This window comes from Genypterus blacodes, unplaced genomic scaffold, assembly GCF_046128005.1.
Source record: "Genypterus blacodes isolate CSIRO-AG114 ecotype Tasmania unplaced genomic scaffold, CSIRO-AGI_Gbla_v1 ptg000021l_1, whole genome shotgun sequence".
NCBI classification, from domain to species: Eukaryota; Metazoa; Chordata; class Actinopteri; order Ophidiiformes; family Ophidiidae; genus Genypterus; species Genypterus blacodes.
The window spans coordinates 11,247,182-11,270,660 of record NW_027466834.1 but is presented as its reverse complement, the minus strand read 5'-3'; the positions used below and the strand labels follow the sequence as shown (position 1 = coordinate 11,270,660).

At 48.6% G+C, this 23,479-nt stretch overlaps 2 protein-coding genes across 3 annotated transcripts in view; one reads left to right on the top strand and one right to left on the bottom strand.

The window, feature by feature from the left end:
- Positions 1 to 6,422, top strand: part of furinb (furin (paired basic amino acid cleaving enzyme) b) — a 62,571-nt gene extending 56,149 nt beyond the window's left edge. Inside the window, exons 11-16 of the mRNA XM_076141819.1 lie at positions 805 to 908; positions 1,164 to 1,281; positions 2,039 to 2,218; positions 2,881 to 3,008; positions 3,581 to 3,709; positions 4,715 to 6,422. Coding sequence (XP_075997934.1) covers positions 805 to 908; positions 1,164 to 1,281; positions 2,039 to 2,218; positions 2,881 to 3,008; positions 3,581 to 3,709; positions 4,715 to 5,409 — 1,354 coding nt within the window. The 3' untranslated portion in view covers positions 5,410 to 6,422. The remainder of the gene's footprint in view (positions 1 to 804; positions 909 to 1,163; positions 1,282 to 2,038; positions 2,219 to 2,880; positions 3,009 to 3,580; positions 3,710 to 4,714) is intronic.
- A 1,997-nt stretch (positions 6,423 to 8,419) lies between these two features.
- On the bottom strand, positions 8,420 to 23,183 carry man2a2 (mannosidase, alpha, class 2A, member 2). 2 transcript variants are annotated; one of them, XM_076142130.1, is made up of 24 exons: positions 23,037 to 23,183; positions 20,995 to 21,929; positions 20,244 to 20,501; positions 19,977 to 20,121; positions 18,331 to 18,502; positions 17,997 to 18,124; positions 17,466 to 17,639; positions 16,980 to 17,166; positions 16,596 to 16,773; positions 16,268 to 16,470; positions 15,630 to 15,812; positions 15,358 to 15,472; positions 15,191 to 15,261; positions 14,911 to 15,076; positions 14,572 to 14,808; positions 14,196 to 14,318; positions 13,775 to 13,889; positions 13,336 to 13,469; positions 13,103 to 13,244; positions 12,750 to 12,883; positions 12,385 to 12,462; positions 11,580 to 11,774; positions 11,191 to 11,304; positions 8,420 to 10,959 (listed from the first exon to the last, which is right to left on the bottom strand). In XM_076142130.1, the coding sequence occupies exons 2-24, from the start codon at positions 21,124 to 21,126 to the stop codon at positions 10,807 to 10,809; spliced, it is 3,537 nt and encodes a 1,178-aa protein (XP_075998245.1). In that variant the 5' UTR covers positions 21,127 to 21,929; positions 23,037 to 23,183; the 3' UTR covers positions 8,420 to 10,806. The 2 variants fall into 2 exon arrangements, with proteins under 2 accessions (XP_075998245.1, XP_075998243.1); XM_076142128.1 differs by lacking the exon at positions 12,385 to 12,462.
- Positions 23,184 to 23,479: the final 296 nt, after the last annotated feature.

The following is a 23,479-nucleotide window of genomic DNA, read 5'->3' as shown; positions in this document are numbered from 1 at the left end:
GTGTTTTGGCTTTCTGATGTTTTATTATTTCATTATTTCCTTCCCTCCCTCCGGCGAGATGACATTGAGTGGATCGGGTGGGTGGTTGGTCCTCTTAATAACACACGTGAGACACCAACGCAGACGCGACGAGGGGCGGGGGGGGGGGGGAGGCGACGCGCACGCCGCACTGTAATTTTGCGTTTCCATTTCTGCTCAGCACGCGTCGCTGCACCGAGCGAGTTGTCGCCGCACGGTTTCACGCTTTGATTACCTCAAAGCCGCCCAGCAGGTTATTGTCGTCTGGTAGGCGTCGCCCCGAGAACGCACGATTCCCCCCGTCGCTGTGTCTCCTCGTAAATCAATATTTTTAGTGGCGGCTCCGTGCGGGGAAGGTGACCCTCCTCTTCCCCCCTCAAATCCCCCGAAGCTCATTAGAAGCTGTCACCACGACGACACACGGTCCTCGGCCGTATAGGAGCGGCTGTTTTACCGTCTTCCCTGACCTTTCATCACAGCAGGTCAGGCTGTAGCTTTTATATTGGTGTTTTAAGTCGGCGTTCAATCCATAATGTGAGCTCGTATCTCTGCTACGGTTGACCGACGATTCCCTCATGGCGTAATCTTTCATTACTGTATGGTCGTCCTTCCTGTGGGGGTGTGTGTGTGTGAAGCTGCAGTGTGTCTCAGGCGTGTCTACACACCTCTTGACCTTATCAGCATCCGCAAGATCCTGGTATCTCCCACGTTTGACTTTCTGCTCAAATATGCTCAGTGCATTGCGTTGAATACCGCATGTGTGTGTGTCTGTGTGTGTGTGTGTAGTATGAACCTGACCTGGAGGGACATGCAGCACCTGGTAGTGAGGACGTCCCAGCCTGGACACCTCAGCGCCGGGGACTGGAAGACCAACGGAGTGGGACGCAGAGGTCGGGAACGGCCACAGTCATTAGTCCAAATCAATGACAGATGGTATCACTGAGGTGTAACTCTCACTCTCTCTTCCTCTCTCTGTCTCTCTTTCTCTCCGTCTCTCTCTCTCTGTCTCTCTTTGTCTCTCTCTCTCTGTCTTTCTCTCTCTCTCTCTCTCTTTGTCTCTGCCTCTCTGCCTCTCTCTCTCTCTCTCTGTCTCTGTCGCTCTCTCTCTCTCTGCCTCTCTCTCTCTCTCTCTCTCTCTCTCACAGTGAGTCATTCGTACGGTTACGGGTTGCTGGATGCTGGCTCCATGGTGTCTTTGGCACAGAACTGGACCACAGTGGGGCCCCAGCACCAGTGTGTGAACTCCATGCTGACAGAGCCAAGGTGAGTGTGGCAGTGGGAGTGACGCTGCTGCACGCTCCGTACTCTAACATGTAACACACACACACACACTAGGATTCTGTGGTACAGTGATTATATAGAAGATCAGAAACATGCGAGGTGAGGAAAGGCATTAAGATTATGTGCATGCTTGAGTAAATCTACAACAGCTTTACTCCCAGTAAGAAAATATCAAATCCTTTTTCCGTTTCACTCTGATTTGTCGTGTTTCACGCTGTGCACACAGTTTGAAATCGCTCTTTCATCAAATACGCTGATAAGTTGTAAATGTCATCCAGCATCAGCTTCCTGATTCTGCTCCTGATGTTATCTGAGCTGGGGGTGAAGGGAGGGACGGGGGGGGGAGGAAACGTATTAGTCATTTTAAGGAGTGAGGAGTCCACGAATCGAGAAGGAACGACGGGTTTAAACGGAGCGACGGCCTCCAGCTCGCCCACCGATCGCAAGGCAGACAGATTGAAGTTCTGTGATCAAAATCTCAGTACCCGAGCGTTACTGCAGAGTGTAAATGTAGTCAGCGTGTGTGTTTGTGTGTGTATGTGTGCGAACAGCGAGTCCTCCCCTATACGCTGTGAGAGTTTGTCTCTGTGTCGCTCCGCCCGCCGTGTTTCCTCCTCAGCTGGAAGGTTTTTGTGTGGATTTCTTGCACGCTTGTCCATTTCTGAGGCCACACAACATTAACCACACGCACACACACTCACCCTCCCTCCTCCACCCTCCACTTATCAACCCCTTGCAGAGACATTGGGAACAAGCTGGTGTTCAGCAAGACCGTGGACGCCTGCTGGGGACGACCAGAGTTCGTCAACTCCCTGGAACACGTCCAGGCTCGCCTCACTCTCTCCCACAACCAGAGAGGAAAATTGGCCATCCATCTCATCAGCCCGCTGGGCACACACTCCACCCTGCTGTTCCCCAGGTACACACACACACACACCGGCCCTACACTGGGTATAAATCTCTCTTTCTCTATCTCTCCCTTACACACACACACACACACACACGCGCTCACTTAACAGGTAAAAAGCAGAGCTATTCCATTTTGCAACACTTAGGTAAACACTGTGTGCACCCATGTGGGCCTTATTATATTGACACACACACACAAACACACACACTCTGTTAGACGTCTGCCTTTAAAAACTCTTGCGTGCTGCCACAAAGAGAAAAGTATAAGGAAACACATTGCCTCCTCTCACTCTCTCTTCTCACTCTCTCCTTTTTCCTCTCTCTTCTCACTCTCCTCTCTCTTTTCACCCTCTCCTCTTTCCTTTCCCCTCTCTCTTCTCACTCTCTCCTCTCCCCTCTCTCTTGTTTCCTCTCCCCTTTTACTCCCTCTTCTCCACTCTGTCCTCTCACTCTCTCCTCCTATCTCTCTTCTCACTCTCTCCTCTTTCCTCTCTCTTCTCACCCTCCTCTCTCTTTTCCCCCTCTCCTCTTTCCTTTCCCCTCTCTCTTCTCACTCTCTCCTCTCCCCTCTCTCTTGTTTCCTCTCCCCTTTCACTCTCTCTTCTCCACTCTGTCCGCTCACTCTCTCCTCCTATCTCTCTTCTCACCCTCTCCTCTTTCCTTTCCCCTCAGGCCCAACGACTTCTCCTCAGAGGGATTCAACGACTGGGCCTTTATGTCCACTCACACGTGGGATGAGGACCCTCAGGGTGAATGGACCCTGGTGATAGAGAACGTCGCCGATAACGGACGTGACTACGGTGAGAGAATGAACCCGTCGCCGCTAACCGTTCCCTGTGTTTCCATCCGTCTGTAAGTGTCCCACGCGTTTCCAAACTATTTCCTCCCTTTGCCACTCCGGCTCTCAACCCAACCGCGCCCGGGATTCAAATCCAACATGGCTGCCGGGCAGAGATGGGTTCCCTCTGCGCCAAAAGTATAAAGCTCTCTGATGAAGGCGTTTGGCTGGCAAGAACAAACGCCGCGTCGTCTTCCAAGCGACTCTGGGGAGAACGCTGGCGAGAGATTTAACCCTGGAGCTCCAGGAGCGTTGCTGTGAAGTTTGTTTGCTTTGAGCGGCAGGGGATATGGAGATGGGCACACTGGTACACACTGTGTCTCTCCCTCTGCATGTGTTGATCCTCTTCCTCTGTCCCTCCTCCTCCTCCTCCTCCTCCCTCCAGTGTTGTGCTCAGTTTTCGTGTTCCTCTCCTCCCGTTTCTAAGCCGGTTGCCTTCTGTTTGGAGTATTAAATTGATATTCTCCTCGCACGTTATGCTCTCTACCTCCCTCTCTCTCTCTCTCTCACTCTCACTCTCTCTCTCTCTTCCAGGTATGTTGAGTCAGTTCCTTCTCACCCTTTGGGGCACGGGACCGAGCACCGTCAACACCTCGTCCTCCGACTTCCCCCGGCCGTCCAACAACAGCTGCAAAATCTTCGACGCTCAGCAGATCTGCATCGGTGAGACAAATCGGATCTTCCGCTCCGCTTCTGCCTCCGCGTGATTCTCTCCCTTAAGTGTCCTGTGTCTCATTTGTATTGGCACCGGCGCCGCCATTGTTACCGAGCAGACGCCGGGGTCAGACTTAGAGTATCTGCAAGTTGTGAAGAAGTGGATGTTGCGAATACAGATTGCCCACTTTACAAAGCCGCCTGTGCAGCTATGAACATCACCATATGTCATATGAGTTTGGACCAGAGTGTGGGGACGTCTGGAGCAGCAGCAGGACAGATTAGTGCAGGAGGTGGTGCGCTGGTAAACAGGTGCCCAGGGGAGAAGAGGAGGAGGAGGAGAGGGAGGGGGAGGAGGAGTCCCGTATATTTCTGCTGGATCCAAGCATTCAGCTGATTTAATTTCATGAAATGTCTCCCAAGTTTGGCTCTTTCAGACGCTTGCACTGTACTGTCTGTAGACAAGGCTTCCGGTGTCTTCTTGGCTCCGAGCCGCAGGGGAAGACAGACAAAGGGACGGTACAACAAACTGAAGCTGGCATAAACAGTAAAGCTTTTGTATAAACAGGAGCCAAAAGTGCAACGCGCTACATCCTTCACATTTATTGACCGCCGACTCCGGCAGGAACGAACCGCAAATGAACGCGGCCCGCCCACACTCAGCCCGTCGGCAACTCGTGTCTGGCTAAAAGAAAAGATCGACAACCCGGCTTTACAAAATAATATAAGCTTCGCACTGCAGGTAGAAAAACGCAGAGTTCATCAGGATTACAAAGTTTGAGAGCCGAGAGGAAAATTCACCCACGGTTACACGGAGAAGGAGAGAGAGTGGAGTGCAGCCGGACGTTAATGAGACCCCAAAGGAAAACAAAAGGAGGGTTGCAGTGTATTGGAGGTTTCCAGTCAGGTTTCAGTAATATTACACTAAAGTTAAGTAAGAATTGACAGACTTTGTGAAAGTGTAGAGTTGCGGAGCGTTCACTGACCTCTGCTCTGTCTGTTTGTCCCTGACAGAGTGCAGCCCCGGCTTCTCCCTCTTCCTCCAGGGCTGCGTGAAGTTCTGCCCCCCTGGCTTCACCTCCGGCCTGCAGCTCCTCAACCTGTCCCTGGAGAACTGGGTGGACTTGTCTTCGGTCCAGGCGTGTCTGCCCTGTAACCCGGCGTGCCTCACCTGCTCCGGCGTCGGGCCGGCCGACTGTCTGTCCTGCCCGTCTCACAGCCACCTGGTCCTGACCTCCTGCCTGCACCAGAACCAGGTCCAGCGTAAGTCCCCGTCCGCCGGGGAGCTCCAGGGCGACACCCACCAGCCGGAAGGGCCGAGCCCGGCGGAGGACGACAGGGGGGGAGGCGAGGAACCTCCGGGGCTCGGTATAGCTCTGACCTCCCAGCTGCCCGCCCTGGTGGCCGTGCTGAGCTGTGCCTTCATCCTGGCCACGTTTGTCGGGGTCTTCCTCTTGCTGCAGCTGCGCTCTCGCGGCGTGAGGTCGAGCTGGAGGACCAAACTGCCCTCTGTGTATTCAGAGAACACCGCCCGGGTGGGCTTCGGTTTGGGCCTGAGTCAAGGGCGGGAGAGGAAGGCGCGGATATGCTACAAGGGGATCCCCACTGTGTGGGGGGACGAGGACATGATCCAGTCTGAATCAGACAGCGAGGGAGCGGACGGTCACAGCGAGAGGACAGCTTTCATCAAGACGCAGAGTTCGCTCTAGCGTCCGTCCCTCTCTCCCCCGCTCTGTCCGCTCTGTAGCTGTGCCGTCTGAGCCGAGGCCTCGCCGGCGTCCCGACTCTACCAAACTGTTACGTGAATGTGATTTACGTCGGCTCAACTCTATCGTCACCAAAACAAATGGCCGCTGCCGCCTCACCCTCCCGTCAGCATCACACACTCATGAACGTCGCTCATCTGTTTGAAAATAATATTTATTTGCACTCTACTTTTCTCATTAATATCTTAAAGGTCAGAAGCATTTATTCTCCCAGTTATTTATATCAATGTAGTTCCTTTATGTTCCAATGTTATGCAACTTAATTTTCTATCTTTCTGCCCTGCGTGACTTCATCATCACATCCTCTCAGCTAAACTCATCTCCTACACACACACAATCTTTAATTTCACCCTTTTTTTATTTTCGACAGTAGCACATTTACATGCTCGGGTTTTTGACCCAAGGGTCAGAAAAGTTGACGTGCGTTTCACTACAGAGTTTGAAAACTTTAAAGTGAGCATTGGCAGTTTGTTGAGCGAGGAGCGCTGGGAGGGGAATAAAGATCCACGGATAGATAAGGAGGCAGCGGAGGACGCTTTGTGTTCAATCTGGACCCGGTGGGAATAGCAACCACAGCATAAACATATCAGATCTCTCCGTCACACATCTTATTGACGTGCAGAGGAGTTACTGCCTGCCAAGCGGCGCACAGTGTTTTGAATGATATACAAAAAAGCACTTAGCTCAGAGCTGCTAGGCTGACCTTTACTACATTTCTCTTCTCGGTTTCGCTACCGGCAAGAAATAAGATCATTTTCTCTTCATTTTCCAACAGAGCCCGTATTGATTTCGGGGGCTTCTCTCCCTGAATGTTTTCATCAGGGTAAAGCACTTTTCCCTTTCTGTTGGGAGCGCCATACATTTTGAATGACAAATGTACTTTTGGCTATACAGGTTGAATTAAAGCCTTTTAGACCCAAAGCTGGGAACTCTATTAACGAGAAGAAGAAGAGAGGGGGGGGATGAATAGGAGTGAAAGTGAATGAAGATGATGTTGTTTTGCAATTTGTACGTTGCTTTTATATCCTTTTTTATTTCACTGACAGTGGATGTTGTTGTGGTAAAGTTTTATGCTGGAATAAAATGATGTTGTTGCAGAGAGTTGTTCTGTCTTCACTGTCCAGAGTTACAGTTCTAACACATATTCCAGACATCCCATAACACACACACACACACACAGGCATACACACACTCACTAACACGAGGAGAATACATCTTCTTCTTGACACTTTCCTTCACTCAGGGCGTTGAGTTTTACCACCGTGCTGATTCTCTCTTCACCCTTTTGTCCGGCTCAACAAAGAGAACTGCAAGAAATAAGCCTGCAGGACGTTTCTATTCACTCCATCCAGCAGCAAAATATTGGCCACTGGAATTAAAATAAAATTGTATGTTTCTGCAGGAATATAGGGTGAGCACAAGTTTGCTCATTAGCCGCCTGTGTATGGGCAGCTGGGTTCAGGCGGGTGAAGGGACAGTACATCTGTTCTGTGCTCTGCCTGGAGAACTCGCTGAACAATTCAGCGCCCCTGGGACACGTCATCTTTGGCATTTAAACACTGAATATGTAAGTAAAAGTGTGAGCCAACGTGTCAATGTACTGAAAATGAATGATGCATTTATTCTCACCCTCATTTTTGGTGATGTTTGTGTATTAATAAAGATATTGTGCAGTCCTGGCAACGAACTAGTACTGTCAAAGAAGACTGGTTATTTGGCTGCGTAAGATCTTGACCAAATCGCACGTATCGATCACCTACCAAGGGATCAATATGCCCCATTGTTTCTTTGTAGCTGTGGTGGATTTCTTCTTTCTCTGACAAAATATCAAACATTTCTTGGATCCACCATCAGATCAATGCAAAACTTCTCCCATCAGCCTTCCATCAACACTCAAACACTGTCTGCATGCAGTATGGTGTCCAGAACAAGGATGTAGCTGTGTATCAATACCTGAGTGATCAATAATGATAATGCAATACTGAAGCTCTACCTCTTTGCTATGGACTACCAGCAAATACATCATTCTTTCATTTATTATTTTATGTAATAGAAATATGGTGTCAAAGTAAAGTTGCTCCTCTAATTTCTGAGATATCTTAACACTAATTTAAAGGGAGGATAAATTTACTCATTAGATTTCATTTAAATTTTGTTTTAAATCATGAGGCTTAAGCATTTAAATTGTGTAACTTATGCAAATGATCATGGAAATAGTCTTGACCTTCACCTATTAATTAAAATAACAAATAGGTCTGTGTTGCATTCAAGCTCAGTCGTTTTTTTAAAGAATTAATTAAAATTATAAATGAGTACAAAAAAAATTATCTGATCATTCCGGATTAATGACGGTCATTACTGATGTGCTCATTGCTTCTGATAAGGCGCGTGTGCGTGCGCACACACTAATAAGCAGCCGCTCATCATCTGATGTCACATTCTGTCATGTGAATGTGTTCATCCGATCCGCTGTCACTTCAGGTTGGCGGAGACTCAGACACGATGTGGAGCAAGTCACCTGTGGCACCAGAAAGAGTGTGTGTGTGCGTGTGCATGTGTGTGTCACGGGCCTCGGGCGTCCCTGCTGTCACACTTGCATTCTTAACTACGAGCCCCTCAAGCAAAAAAAGCTGCTTCTTCCTCCTTTTTCACGTCTCCCACCTGCTTTAGTTCGCCGCCGCCTTTACCGTGGACAGTCGCTCCTCCTCCACCTCCTCCTCCTCACTGCCAGTTTGAACCATCGTCTCCTCCTCTTGCACGCCGCCCTGTGAATTTTAAAATCAAGATTTAGCTCCACCGTCTCTTCATGTTGGGGAGCAACCCAGACACATTCAGTATTCAGTGGGCTGAGGGGGGAGAATATGCTGCTCAATGTTGCCCCCTACTGACGAACCGCAGAATCCTCCCCCCCTTATTAATGTGTAAAATGTGCGAAATCACACCGAGGTCAGAATGAGTGTATCTGATCTGATCTTTATTCACTGTCGTCTCCTCTGTCATTCTACAACTGTGACTTTTGTCCACAGATAATAAAGCAAATACAGGTTAGACTTCACCTGCGTCCGTATATTCCATCTGGACAAACAAGAAAACAATGCTACAACAAATATCACATTCAAAAAAAGAGAAAAGAAAAGAAACAAGACATTTGTACAGAGACTCGGACGGGGTGGAACAGCAGGACAGAAGATATGATGCATAAAAGACGACGGGGGAAAATAAGTGCAAATCGATGTGCAGCGGATTCTGGTCTTACAGAAATGTTAACCTCAGCCAGAGAGAAGAGAGGGAATCTGCAGAGTTTGCAGCTGGGAGGTTGAGTGGAATTTATTGAACTGTGGCGGACGAGACGAGAGGCCAGAGGAGCATTGCAACAAAAAAAAAGGAGTGGAAGGAAGGAAAGGGGGGGGGGGGGGAAACTGAATGAGACAACTGGGAGGAAGATAGGAGGCAGCAGAGCAGAGGGAGAGGTTGCGCGGCGCAGATCAGGGTGACTTGACCTGCAGATGACAACATCCTGCATGCCAAGGGGAAAGGAGATACAGGAGGGAGAGAGAGTAAAAGAGAAAGGAAGAGAATAAAAGAGAGAGAGTGAGAGTAAAAGAGAGGGATAGCGAGTAAAATGGTGAGTGAGAGGGATAGTGAGTAAAATGGTGAGTGAGAGTAAGAGTGAGAGTAAAAAAGAGAACGAAAGTAAGGAGAGTCAGAGATAAGAGAGTAAGAGGAGTCAGAGAGAAAGAGAGTAAGGAGTCAGAGATAAAGAGAGAGTAAGAGGAGTCAGAGAGAAAGAGAGAGTAAGGAGTCAGAGAGAAAGAGAGAGTAAAAGAGTACAAAAGAGAAAGAAAGTAAGGAGTCAGAGATAAAGAGAGAGTGAGAGTAAAACAGAGTAAAAAAGAGAAAGAAAGTAAGGAGTCAGAGATAAAGAGAGAGTGAGAGTCAAACAGAGTAAAAAAGAGAAAGAAAGTAAGGAGTCAGATAAAGAGAGAGTAAGAGGAGTCAGAGAGAAAGAGAGCGTGAGAGTAAAAGAGAGAGAGAGTAAAAAAGAGAGAGAGTGAAAGAGAGCGAGCTGTGGGGCTGGAACTCATTGGGGGATCCTTGCCTCTGCTTGAATCCCACTCTGATCTTCAGGGACGCCTGAATGATACGACTCTCTCCTCCACGCTCACCGATCGATCAATGACGCCTAGTACAACAAATGGTCCCTGATAGTGTCCTCTGTGACCTCGCTACACCCACACACACCCTCCTGTAATTACATCCACACAGGCCTCTCTCACACACACACACACACAGACAGACAGACAGACAGACGCACACACACTGATACATCTACCATTTGTTTACATATGAGGTATAGTCTTTGTCTACTCTTCTACTGCATACAGTGAGGTCCACAAACCCCCGCACCGGTGATCATAGAAGCACAGAATGATGAAGATGAAACGCCGTCACAAACCCTCCACAGTTTACTCATCCACACACACAGCGAGAGGAAGGAAGAACCAAAGAACAGAGGGGCAGAGGGTGATATGAGCAGACGATGATGAAGATGATCAGATTGATGTAGCACAGTGACCGAAGTGAGACTCTTGGGCTCAGACGTAGGACAGCTTATAGAGCCATAACTTGGGACCCCGACGGTGAGGAAGATGGACACACATTCGCTTTGAAAATGTCCGCTGCTGCATTTGGCTCCGTCAAACAAATGCTTCAGTCCACATTTGATTTATAGGTACAAAAACAAATTCTATTAAGGAAGTCCTTCGCTGCCTACGTACAGAATCCAAAACAAACCCTACACCAAATAAAGCTTAAAGACAAATCAATTGCACTCTGATGCAGCACGAGTTTCCCCCCAACCCCACACCCACCCCCACCCATCATTGAGATATTTACATTCAGTAGTAAGTCCAGAATGGAGCAGAGATAGAAAAAAGACACATTTAATTAAGTTCTTGCAAAAAGTGAATGAGATTCCTTTTCCAATAATGACTGCGGTGGAAAAGCAGATACGCAGCTGCATCATGAGGAAGCTGGACGCTCTCTCTCTTGTTTAGGAAGTAGGAACGGCTACAAAAAGAATCCACCCAGATATCTCGCTCGCAGACATCCACAGTAACGGCTATCGCCTGCCCCCTGCTGTGCAGTTAGTCCCTTTACAGTGGATCCTTGTTCTCCCGAGTGGTCGTGTGTGTGTGGTTCTGCATGTGCGCCAGAACAAAACAGAAGAGCCAGACCCTCTTTGTGCTGAGCCTGTACGGGGCCGGCACGGGGCCTGGTCCTTGGTCCGAGTCTGAGCCTGGCTGGGGCTTTATTGCCTGTTAAGGTCCGGGGCTGCTTCTAGCGCAGTTTGAGCTTGAAGGAGGAGAGCTCCATGGGATCCAGGCTCACCGCCGAGTCGTTAGCCAGAGGGGCGCCGGAGTGCATCAGAGTCAGAGACATGGGCTGGAGCAGGTGCAGGTCCAGGTTCCTGAAGAGTCCCGACACATTCAGCTGCATGGGGAGAAGAGGAGGGAGGATGTTAGAGACTAACACACACACACACGTGTGATGATCGACAAGAGACCTGAGAGGAGGAGATTTCATCTTATTGCGTACACACAGCTCAAAGCAGACATGTTTTCACTCCTACTGCCAGCCGATCCCAGAGCACTCTGTGTGTGTGTGTGTGTGTGTGTGTGTGTGTGTGTGTGTGTGTGTGGGTGTGTGTGTGTCTACACTGACCTGTCCTTGTGTGGTCGTACAGTTGAATCCCAGGTTCTGAGCCTCAAGGCCACAGTCTAGCCCAAGACGGTGGAGGATCATGGCTGTGTAGGGAGAAGGAGAGTGGGGGTCCTGCTGCTCACACACACACACATACACAGACACGCACACACACAAAAGCACAGAATCAAAATACGAGCCAGCAGCAAAACACTGAATATTTCAAAGTCAAAACAAACACGGCCTCTAGTATTCTGCATGAGCGTGTGTGTGTGTGTGTGTGTGTGTGTGTGTGTGTGTGTGTGTGTGTGTGTGTGTGTGTGTGTGTGTGTGTGTGTGTGTGTGTGTGTGTGTGTGTGTGTGTGTGTGTGTGTGTGTGTGTGTGTGTGTGTGTTCCTCTGTCTGGTCACCTGACTCTGGATGCTGCGCAGGTTGAGCAGGTGGAGGTCGCAGGGCAGCAGGGACTTGAGGGGGGCAAAGGTCTGCAGGGGAGGGATGCCTCGCTTTTTAGGGAGGACGGGCAGAGCCAAGACCTCGTGGTTCAAAAAGGCGTTGGTCATGTGACTGAGTATGGACGGGAAGCTCGTCGATCCGCTGTCCATCATCTGTAGGGGGGGAGGAGGGAGGTGGGGGGAGGAACAACAGAAGACAGATTGAAGCCACAGCAAGAAACACAATCTAATCTACACACCAGTGACTCCACTCTGGACCCAACGACTCCTTTGCTACGATTGTATTATGCCACACACACACACACGCTTCTACCTACAAACACACACAATCTACACCGAACACTGAATACTAAATCGATTGATATTGGGATTGTGTTGCAGCTGCAGCCCGGTGATGAGGTGCAATGGCAATCTTTTATATTAACAGCGCGATGCAATTTCTCATCTGATATGACGTGTGACATCATATTGGATGGAGGAGTGCTGCAGGCCAAAGCAACTTCATTTGAAGTACGGTCGGCAGTTATATAAGAGAGAGTTAGATAATAAAACTGCGACTAGGTCCTTCCTCTCTCTGTCAATCTGCATCCATTTACCTGACAAATGATTTCATTAGTTATTTGCAATGGTGCTGTCAAAAAAGATGGAGTGTCTGGGCGAAGGGATGGAAGGAATGGAGGGAAAATAAAGACATAACAGAGCCGGTGTGTCGTCTATGAAGCGGGGCTAACAAGCATCTTTACTGTTGCCAAGGCAACGTTACCTCTTGAACTCCGTGACTCAAGATTTGGGAGAGGAGAGAACGGAACATGGCGGAGAGTTTGGCAAAGAAACCGTCATGCTGAGTGTAATGAAGCGGAGAGAGAGAGAGAGAGAGAGAGAGAGAAGGAGAAAGTGTGAAAGAAACAAGAGGATAGCAGGAGAACACAGAGACAGATGGGGCGGTGACGGGTAATGGAGAAAAAAATATGGAGAAAAGGTGTTAATGAACAGAATGGAGGACAATACTGTTCCGTTCAACGGGCATGCATAGAGTTTACAGATTCATTTGAGAGCGCAGAAGCAGATGCTGTGTGTGGAACTTCCTCACTGAGCTCTAACGACTCCCTGCACTGTCGCCTGCCTGACCTTGTTGCCCGTGGAACGCCGCTCCAGCAGCAGTCGGAAGCGGTTGGCTGTCTTCTTGTTGTCCTTCAGGCCCTGGCCAAGTCCCCGATTATCATCCTGCATCAGCCGCCGGTCCATAATCACTTCCAACTGGCCTAAGAGAGGACGAGCAAAGGCAACGACTTCAATACAAACAAGTCGCTTACAAACCGCTATAAATTCTCCCCGCTCAGATCTTAAAGATAAAGGGACTATTTAGGGAGCAAAGGTGTTAATCGCTTTGTTCTCCGTAAAGCTTTTTATGGGAAGACTGCGCTGTTCGCCGAGGACTGTCAAATGAAATGAAAATAAATGTGATTAAATGAAACACACACCACTCTCCAGGCTGCTGACGCCCAGCGACTGAGCTGTATGCAGCGTCAGGCGGTGATTGCTGTCCTGGATGTACGCCTGACTGGGCATGGGATAGAAGTTGGCTTGCAAAGGAAGCTTTAAATAGTGGCGACGGGGCTGCATCTACAGGAGAGAGACACAAAAGCTCGGATTCTAAAAAACGACAATCAATAACTGAAGAATGTTCCACTCTGCTGTCCGGGAGGCGACGGACCTGAAAGCCGTTGAGGTCGGTGTAGAAGACGTCCCCGCTCTGAATGTCGGTGACGAGTCGCATGGCCAGCTCTTTGTTGGTCTGATCTCTGATGTCAACCGTTGTGGTGATATCTACGGACAGGCCGTCCACCCCTGACACACACAGAGCCATTAACAAAACAAAGCCAGGCCACAGGGTGCGGCGAGGTGAGAGAATATGCAAAAACTCCAAATTTTGTCCCAACCCCATTTGCAAAAGAGCATAATGAATCACGGAGCTGAAAGTACCGGATAAGCAGAAACACTGAGTTGAGAGAAGTGCTGGAATTAGAAATTGTTTCCTGCCATATTTTTAGCTTCTTTGGCATATGTACTGCACCATCTGTTGCCTGAAACAAGCTTCCTGCTAAAAACTATTTGAACTCATTCCACACAACAATATTATGCGTATTAATTACCTGGCACGTTGTTTATGCGGATGGTTTGTTGGAAGTGCTGGTAGTGTGCCACCACCTCCGAGAAGAGCGGCCCCTCTACCACGCGTACCACGGGCGGCTCTTTCTGGACGTACGGCTGAACGCAGAGAGAGAGGAAGAGGAAGATGCATCACAAAAGAAATACCTCAAAAAAACACAGCAGATATTGAGGGAGGGAGACGTCGGGAGACTCAGTGGGGGAAAGAAGGAGGAACAACAGCAATAACACGATAAAATATGGCAAGTGAGCCCCTTGTGCTGCAGTGTGTTGTGTTATCTTTCAATCAAAGTGAGATGAAGGGGCACCCAGGCAGCCCTGAGCTCCCCAGCATGGTACAATACACCAGGGAGGGCCCATCAAAGTGAGTAAACAGCTGAGCCGGCGTGGGATCCCGGTGTATACCTTTGCTTTTCCATCGGGCAGGAAGAGGTACGCCCCGCTCTTGTCCTTAGAGGGACGCGTGCCGTAAACCATGAACTCGATCTGAACCTTCACCTCCTGGGGGTCATCTTTGAGTCGGATGCTCTGGAAAATTAACAACCACAGGAGCGAGAGAGAACAAGAGAGAACAAGAGAGAGAGAGAGAGAGAGAACAGAAATGGAAAGTGAGTTCAAAGAGGATGTTTAATTAGCCGCAAATCCATGCCATGTTAACTTTGATCAAACAAGCACTTGAGATGAAAGCAAAATGACATAATCTTTCATTCGGATTTATTGTCGACAAGATATTGATCTGCTCCGCTGCTGCAGCAGGTAGGAAAAAAACCAAAACACTGACCTCCAGCAGGCCGGTGGTTCCAGAGAAGCCCAGCGTTAGAGACTGACTGCTGATGAAGAAGGTTTGCGCGTCGGCCTGCTGAGAGTGGACGGGCAGGGGGTCCAGGGAGCGGGCGCTGGCCCCCCGCTCCGACAGCCTGAGCAGGGTGTCGGAGCGGAGCGTCATCGGGGAGTCGGGAGTGTCGTAGACGTGGAAAACGGCCAAGCCCAAGGGAGGAACACGAACCATGAATGTAGCCTGGAGAGAGAATTACAGACGGATGAGTTAATAAACCGCTGAATGGTCGACAGTTACCCTGCAAAACGTTCCCTCGGGACCTTCGTCTTCTTCTTGTCTTACCTCGAACACCTCTGCGCTCATTTGGCTGGGGGAGCTCCACTGAGCGTTCAGCTGCACGGGGACGGTCTGCCCGTCCTCAGTGAGCACCCGCACTTTCACCGTGTTGACCAGTACGGTCACGGCACAGAGTCGCTCCTGCTCGATGGGGTTGAACAGAATGACATACCTGGAACGGAAAAAGGAAAGAGCGGTGAGGAGGAATAGCGGTGGAGCGTGTAAAGGTGAGGGGGGAGGGGAGGGGCGAGTGCAGAGGGACCACGCCACGGGCTGCTGATTGTACCTGGGTCCTGCTGGGTCCAGCTCGATTAAAGTGCGCTGAGGCAAGGAGTCCTGAGTCGCACGCCTGTCATCCTAAACAAAGAGAGACAAAAGCCCATTACTTCCCCAAAGCAAGGTGTGCATGTTTTCACATCTAATTCCGCCCGCGACCGCAGAGTTTCCCCTCACCGTCTCCAGGAACGGCTCCGTCTGGTAGAAGCGATAAAACTCTTTGTTCTTCATCACCAGGAAATGAGCCGCATTGACGATGACTCTCTTCAGACCGATGAGTGAGCGCAGCAACCTGGGAGGGAATAAGGAGAATGAATGGCTGCGCAGTTTGCCGTTTTCCTTCAAAAGGACAGAACAAAAGCATTCAGAAACGCTACTTGGGCTAATGGCTCTATAAATTCACACATCCAGAGGAGAGAGAAGGGAGAGGAACAACACTCCCTACTTACTTGGTGCCGTAATCTACGACCACATTCTCCTTGGCGGTGCCAGTGATGGCGTCATGGTGCTGGAAGAGGCCCACAGTTTGCCGCGCGTCGACCAGCAGGGCATAATCTGAGACGGGGTAACGCCCTTCCATCCCCGCATGCCGAGCGTTTGCCACAGCCAGACTGTAGAGGATCTCTGCCCCCCTGCGGAGCATTTACAGGCACCGTGAGGAAGAACACGGCAAGTTCATTCAGGCAGATGAAGGTGTGTTATTATTACACATTTCTCAAACTCTCCCTCTCAAACTTTGAATTTCTGAAGTTGGAAAACAACCTTAGTTCCATTTGGCATTTTGTCAGCCTGTTTTGCATTTCATAATTGGACATTTTGCTTTATTTTGATTGCTTGCACAGATAAAAAATGGGAAAGAATGAAATCTGATTAATTCCTTCAAATGCTAGACCTTGCAGTTGCCCCGTATCTGTTTTAGCCGAATAAGCCAAATCCTACATCTGCTTTTGCTAAAAAAGAAAGAGATCACATGCTGCTATAAATAAAAAGTGCAACGTGCAGCTCCCTGTATCCCATCTGCAGAAAAAGCATTTGAGGCCACGTCCCTGTTATTCATCAGCGATGTGTCCGACTAAACCTTCCTCACCTGAGGTGCGACTCCACCACGCGGTCCAGGCTCTTGTAAAATGGCCGGGAGGTGAAGTAGCCGGTCCAGTAATGATCCTCCCGGTCAGCGTAGGCAAAGAAATCGCCACTTAGCACCGGGAACTCTGCAGGTCTGTGTCCTTGCGGCACTCCGTTTGCTTTGTAGACGGCGTTGAAGTAGTCAGATAGAGTCCCAAACTGGGCCTGGACAGACAAGCGGAGACAGGAAAAAAGCTTTGATACGCGTGGGCTTTTCATCTTAATGTTGATTTTGAACGGCTTGTTGTGGATTTGTGTTCCGACAGCAGCTGACAGATCCGCTTCCTCACCTGTACGTGCATCTCCGGGTGTGAATTCATGTAGTCGAAAAGCTTCTGGTAGTTGCCGAACTGCTGATCCCACTCCACGCCCTTGTCGTAACGGAAGTCGTCCCCTAAAGGCACCAGGAGCACCTTGCTGCGGAAAAGCTTGGACTTTTTACGGTACTGGTCCAGTAAAATTTGTGCCCTGTTTCACAAAGAGGATGAGAGGAAGAAGAGGAGAGTGTGAAGGACAAATTTCTTGGCATCCAATCGGTGCCTGCTTTGCATACGCCAATCTTCTGGGAAATTACAATAACCTTGGATGGATAAAGCTTCTTTTTTTATTAGCCACCGGATTATGTCCTCTGTGTGACCAAATGCTGGACAGTGTGACTTCAAAGTGCCTCTCACCTCTCTGCTACGTTGCGATCCACGATGGCTTTGGGCGGCACTTTCCACGGGCAATTTATCCGACCGCCCGGCAACCTCTTGAAGTCAAACTGGCAGCAGATCTTGGGGTCGGGCCCGCAGGTGTGCGGTACGTCGTAGCTGTAGAACGGCATCATGTGGCAGAACATGTCCGTGTTCGATGCCGTATCTGCCGAGCCGATAAAGCAAAGAGAGAAACGATAAAGAGATTGTAGAACAAAGATTTAACATCTCTACTGATAAAAGCCTCAAATGGCAAGAATGGAATATATGGTAGGGTGGAAAACATGAATATACTGAATCTAGAACAGCATGAGGGAGCAGCAAAGAACTGGATGTACCCTCCAAAGTTTCCCTTACTTTCAAAAAGGCCAAAAAAGTGGCATGACTCATTGAGGAATGAGTCTCAGAGAGATGAGCAACATGATTTGAATGATATTGTTGGCTGGGGCTCGCTCGCTCACTCACCCCAGGCCTGCCGCCACATAAACTCAAGGCTGCGTGTTGAGGCAAAGTGCTTCTTGATGGAATAGTGGACCCTCTGGATCAGCATACTGGTCAAATTGGACTTCTTCAGCAGGTACGGCATGGTAGCGCTGTGACCAAAGGGGTCAATCGCCCACCCGCTCTGAGGAGTCACACCTAAGAAAACACGAGGGAATGGAATATTTCAGCAGCGCTCTTAAGATAAAGGAATGAAAACATCTTTTCTTTTTTTTTGGTTTTTCTGCTCAGCAGGGTAGGCCACGGTTAAAGAAGTGTTTTTATCACCCTGCTGAGTGTGAAGCTACACTTAATGCATATCAGATGAAGAGTTCAGCTTTCACCTTCAGGCTCTGAAAAGACTCATATCCTTAAGACTTTGTTCTCTGCTACAGACAGAGATGAAGTGAGGAGAAGCTGAGAGCCCTCCCAGATTTTGAGAGAGCCAAGAGAATGTTAAACCTGCAAATATGGACTTTTCGGGAGACAGGAATCATTTTGTGGTGTTTTCTGTACCTAGATTCCTCTCCAGCCATTGGTGCCCTTCAATGAGCTGGTCTATCATGGCAAAATAGTGAGCGTTGGCCTCGTCCGTCATCACCCAGCCTCCCGTTACCATCTCGACTTGTCCCGAGAGGATTAGCCTGTTGAACACAGAGGATTTAGAAAGCAAGGTGAGGATAATCCGGCTCTTAAGTGGGAGGGTCACGTCAAGCAGATAACAAGCTATTTCCAGAGCGTCTACAATACGCAAGTGGAAAACATTCTGCTGTGTAAGACACTTAACACCAGTAGTAAATGTACACACTGCCCACTCTGCTTGCTTTCCACCTGGGAGACCGTGACTCACTTGCGCATGGCTTCCTGTTTTTGTGCGTCCGCAGTCTCCCACCACTTGGAGAAGAACGAAATCTCCGACCAGATGAACTTCCTGCGCGGGTCCTCGGCCAGCTTCACCACCATGTTGTTGAGGATGTGCTGCGTCTGGTCCGTGAAGTACTTGTCAAAAGTTTTGATCCAACCTGTCAAGTTGTGCGGGCGTAAGCGATTCGTGAGCGAGTCGGTAAGAGAGACAACGAAATGAAGGAGAAAAAGTGCTGAATGGAGCAAGAAATAACACTCAAGTATTGTGCAAATGGCCGAGATGCAGTTTAAGTGTATCCAGAAACACGGCACTATAGCTTAGAAACAACCTTGTCAAGCATTTCTGAGACCAAAGCTCCACATAAAATAAAGCACAAACCGATAGAACACCATTTACTGCAGAATCACACACACACACACACACACACACACACACACACACACACACACACACACACTCGTCTTTCAAAGCAGGTGAACTAGAGAGACTTATCATCAGGGCCGGTCTGTCGACTCGCATGCAAAAGGACTCGGAAGAGACAGAACAACCATTGAAACGCTACGCTCCTCTCATTGTGTTTGACCTACATACCTGTAGCGAGCTGAAAAACCCCCCAGAGACGCTTTTAGAGAAGGGAGCCCATTACCAGTAATGCGTCTTCACTCAGAGCTGACAGCTTTATTTCGGGTTGCAATATCTCACTACCTTCCTTCCTTCCCTGCACAGTATTGCATTCATATTGCTCGGGATGACATAACGGCAGAGTTTAATTGAATGCATGTCCAAATGGCACCTCTTCCTGTTATTGATGGACAGGTCTCCGCAACCTGTCAACTTATAAATAACTGTCAATCTAGCCAATTTAGCGGCAGGGCTGGTAAACACACTTAATGGAAATGTCAGTCCAAAATACAATCTCAGCCATTGAAAGTGGAAAAATAGCAAAGAGTTTCCCAATGCCAATATGTTTCTAATTACATTGTTTGTGCATAAGCCATCACTCTTGGCGGCATTATGCTAATAATAACGACACGAAATGGATCAAATTGTGAGGGATTTTTGCCGCCCTCCCACTGTGGCACGTCTGGCTCGTCTCTTTCCGCGCAGACGAGCAGCTACTTGTTAGCTCCTTGAGGCTGCGTTCACGCCTGGAGTTCCGTCGCGTTAATAAAGACCAAAGAGTTTTTTCTTAAAAAGAGGAATCGCCGCTTTTAATGTCTTGTTCCTTTGGACCGCTACATTCGGAGAGTTTGTTCATGTGACAGCAAGTCGTGCCGCACCCGAGGGTGTGTTATTTTCTCTCTTAACAGAAGCTCACAGAGAAATAATAAGTCACGAGCATCAACCATGTTGGGTAGAACGAGTAAAGTAAATGAGGTGTCCTGCACTTGGGTGATTTTGTTGATTACATTGGAATCGTCCACATTGTTCCTGCCTTTGTTCGGCTTTGAATTCTCGCCACACACTCAATTTGCCTGCATGGGACTTTGTATGCAGCAGACTTTGCATGAAAGCTATAGCACGAGATCAAATGAGTGCAAGCACGGGTATACATTTACAAGCATATTGAAAAGGGTTTGCATGTGACGCTTCTGACTTTCACTGTGTGTTTGAATGTGCTCGCAGCTCACCTGGGTCGTTGTGGGAGTGGGGGACAACAAACACTTGAAGCGGCTCGTTGTCCCACTCCTCTGGCTCGTAAGTTATGTCAAAGCCTTGTTTCCACACGCCTCCATCGGGATTGTCAAACTTCAGGAGGGAGTAAACATCTAACATCTAAAATAAAACAGAAACACGTTATTTTCTCTTCATACACATACAGCGGTATCCACAACGAAGCGAGGGTGACGTAATATCTGGCCACGTTGATGCTGCTCCCACTATCTTGGCAAACGCACCTGAACGTCTGTTTGAACTGGACTGCCTACAGCAAACTGGCAATCCTGGGATTTGACGGAGAAGAAAGTGGGGCGACCATCGAAGGGTAGAACCCAAGAACCATTGGCATTCCTGAAGGGCAGATGGCCACTGGGAGACACAGCTCCTGTGTCTGTGAGCTCCATCACAGAATCCTTTATGTGACTGATGATTTGGTGGTTTTCCTCCAGGAGCTGCTCCAGCTGCTCGATCCTGTTCTGCAGAACTGAGATCTGGCTCTGGAAAAAAAAATACGTGCAAATGCATCACATCACGCATTCATTAATCACACAGATGTGTGTCATCACAAACCATCTGTTGACCAAACAAATATTCCTCTAGTCTCTTATAGTCGTTAAAATCTCTATGAAAACAATATGTATGTCACACATTTAATGCTACGACCTACATAAGAGGGCAGTTGTTATTTTGGAAGGTTACTAAATTATATTAAATCCTCTCAGGTTAGTCTGTACAAAAATATGTTGAAGTAAGCAAATTATTCGGTTTAGCGCAAACTCTAACAATTAAGCCTTACAGCGTGGCTTATGTTAATTCTGGCTTTGATGTGACTCTTCAAAGGAAAGTGTGTTTACAAAACCAGCTTTTCTGCGACGCATTGCCTCAGAAAATTGTTTTCCATTAAGTGTTACAACACAATGTGCACAGTGCCACAAAAGTAATTACAGTAAAGGGCTTTTAGACCACTACCACAACAGTTTCTATCCTTACCCTTGGGAAGTTCCCGCCATTCTGTCGCCTTGCGGGATCATGTTGGACTCGATCCAACATCAGGTAAAGTGAGAATACAGCCACGCAGAATATGGCCCCTCCACACACTGTCACCTGCTTCCTCAGCTTCATCCTCTTCTGGAGCAGTGCTCTCTTTCGCAGAGAATTTTCAAACAAATAACCTCAACTATGGTCACAAACAAAAAATAGTCCGTCCTTGAAACAGCGGAATGAAATCCTTCACAGTTCAAAAAGATGAGGAATCAGCCAGCTATACCGGCGTTAACGGTTCAATACCACATCCACGGCGCCTCCAGCCTCCGCTCACCATACTGGAAACCACAGTGAAGGGGGCTACGGCAACGGCAGGAGTGGACAGGCGTACTAAATCAGCAGTGGCTGGCAAGCGGTCCGTCAGCTTTGGCCAAACCACAGCCACCGGTGGGCTCCTTCAAAGTTGCCCTTGTCCTCAACCATCCAAACCTATGAGATTGCAGGAAAAGGGAGGAAAAAAACAAGTGGCACCACACAGGAGGGGCTCAAACACTGAGCCTAGTGTCCCTGCAGCATGATGCGTGTCTGTGTGGGCCTTCTCTCCCGCTCCGCTCCCCACTTCCACAGCAGTGTCTGATCCTCCAGTACAGCCAGAGTCCCAGTTCTCTCATTTGGCCTCCAGGGCCGAAACAGTTTGCACGCTAGGGCTGCAGCAGTGCAAATAAAGAGGGCAGAGGCAGAGACTGGGTTGGCTTAGAGCAGCAGCCTTTTTAAACGAAACAAAGCTCTGCCCAAGGACCTCCAGGAATTAGAATGAGACAAATGTCATTCTTCTTTAGCGAGCAGAGAAACAGATCACATCAGCGGGCGGATGCAGGGGCTGTGTGCTCGTCCTTGATCAGTACTGCCAAGTTGAAATGACATCAGAGGATCCTGTGCAGCTGTTAAAGAAAAAGTTACAGTAATTGAATTGAGGGGCACTGTCAGTCACAGGAAACACAAAGGCAAGGGACTGTGTGGGAGAGTGAGAGACATTGTTTGATCTGACATGTAAGTGCTACGGGAAAACAATTGAACGGAGCTCAGTGGAGTGGATTTCCTCTGCGAGCTGAGGCGTTTCTGCTTTCCTCCTTTGTGTAAATCCAGTGTGATAGTAATCCAATCACTGCCAGGCTGTGACTGACTGACCACAGGGGGACTCTCCTCTGCCTTGACATGAGTGAAACCTACAGTGACCTAAGACCATCTGTGCTTCAAAGTCTTAAATACTCAAATATGCTGTAAAACAGGCTTAATGAGCTGATTTGCAGAGGTTCTTGACAGTGATCATAAACGATTACAGCATGAATCTCCTTAGTCAAACATCCAGTAACCTGCTCTAAAGCACTCACACCGCGTCACGACAACAATAAGGGTAATGCTCCTTTAAACATGTCGCATAGTAACACATGAAATGACACCGAACAATGTCCTTCGCGTTGCTGACCCAGAGGTTAAGCTCCGTTAAGCTGGAACTTGTTTATTAGCTCTCAGTGGGCAGCTAGCCAGGTTACATTGCGTAGTTTGAAACTTGACAACCCCACTAAGTGAATGACACAAACACAGAGTTTGGAGGGCATCATCTTACACCGTGTCACATTCACACCCCGGTTAACCTATCCGACACACCGACACATACAACTTCACGCCGCGGTGACTTGAGGCTGGATTCCGGATGGATTTGCAGCTAACCAAGCTAGCGCCAGTAGCGATCAGATGTGGCATTACTAGATTTGCGGGTTAATAATTATCCAGGTTCCGTTGTTGTAAAATCTGAGAACGGAGCACTTTGACGTAAGACATGACGAGAATAGCAGAGACGGTTGTGTCCCACCGGCATTACCCAGGAAACGCCATCAGTCTGTGGTTAGCTGCTGCTGTTGACTGATAACATTAGACTAATACGTGGCTGGTTCTTCCTGGTTCGCCGTCCACTCTGCTTCTAACCGAACACGGAGGACAACGGCACCCGGACTGTGTGTGTGAGCGACAAGAACAAACAACGTTACCTGTGTGAGAGGAGAGAGGTGCCCCGGTTGAGTGTGTGTGAGTGTGTGTGTGTGTGTGTGTCTGTTCCTTTAGCTGCCCGTTGACAGATTACCAACAGAAACAGCTAGCTCGCGCTGCAAGGAGCTGCTGCTGCAAAGCTTTGTGGGAAGAGCCGGGGCCGCGCGCGCATCGGCCGCTGATTGGCCAATAGCTCTAGAATCCGAATCAAAATCAGAATCGATTTTATTGCCAAGTACGTTTTCACTTACAAGGAATTTGTTATGGTGTTTGGTGCAATAAAGATATTTAGAGAAAAATAAATATTAATATCAAGAGAAAAATAAATCACAGTTATTTTACATCACAATGTAGAATGAAAATAAAGAGCTTATCAATTTAATATGGACAGTGGAGTATTCACAATATAACTATACGTGTATTTAAATAGAATAAATTTACACCT

Coding starts and splice junctions, on each gene's coding strand:
- man2a2 (XM_076142130.1), bottom strand. CDS start 21,126: ATGAAGCTGAGGAAGCAGGTGACAGTGTGTGGAGGGGCCATATTCTGC. Junction 15,473..15,629: donor GTCGTAGATTACGGCACCAA/GTAAGTAGGGAG, acceptor ATTCCCTCCCAG/GTTGCTGCGCTCACTCATCG. Junction 11,305..11,579: donor TGCGCAGCATCCAGAGTCAG/GTGACCAGACAG, acceptor GTGTGTGAGCAG/CAGGACCCCCACTCTCCTTC.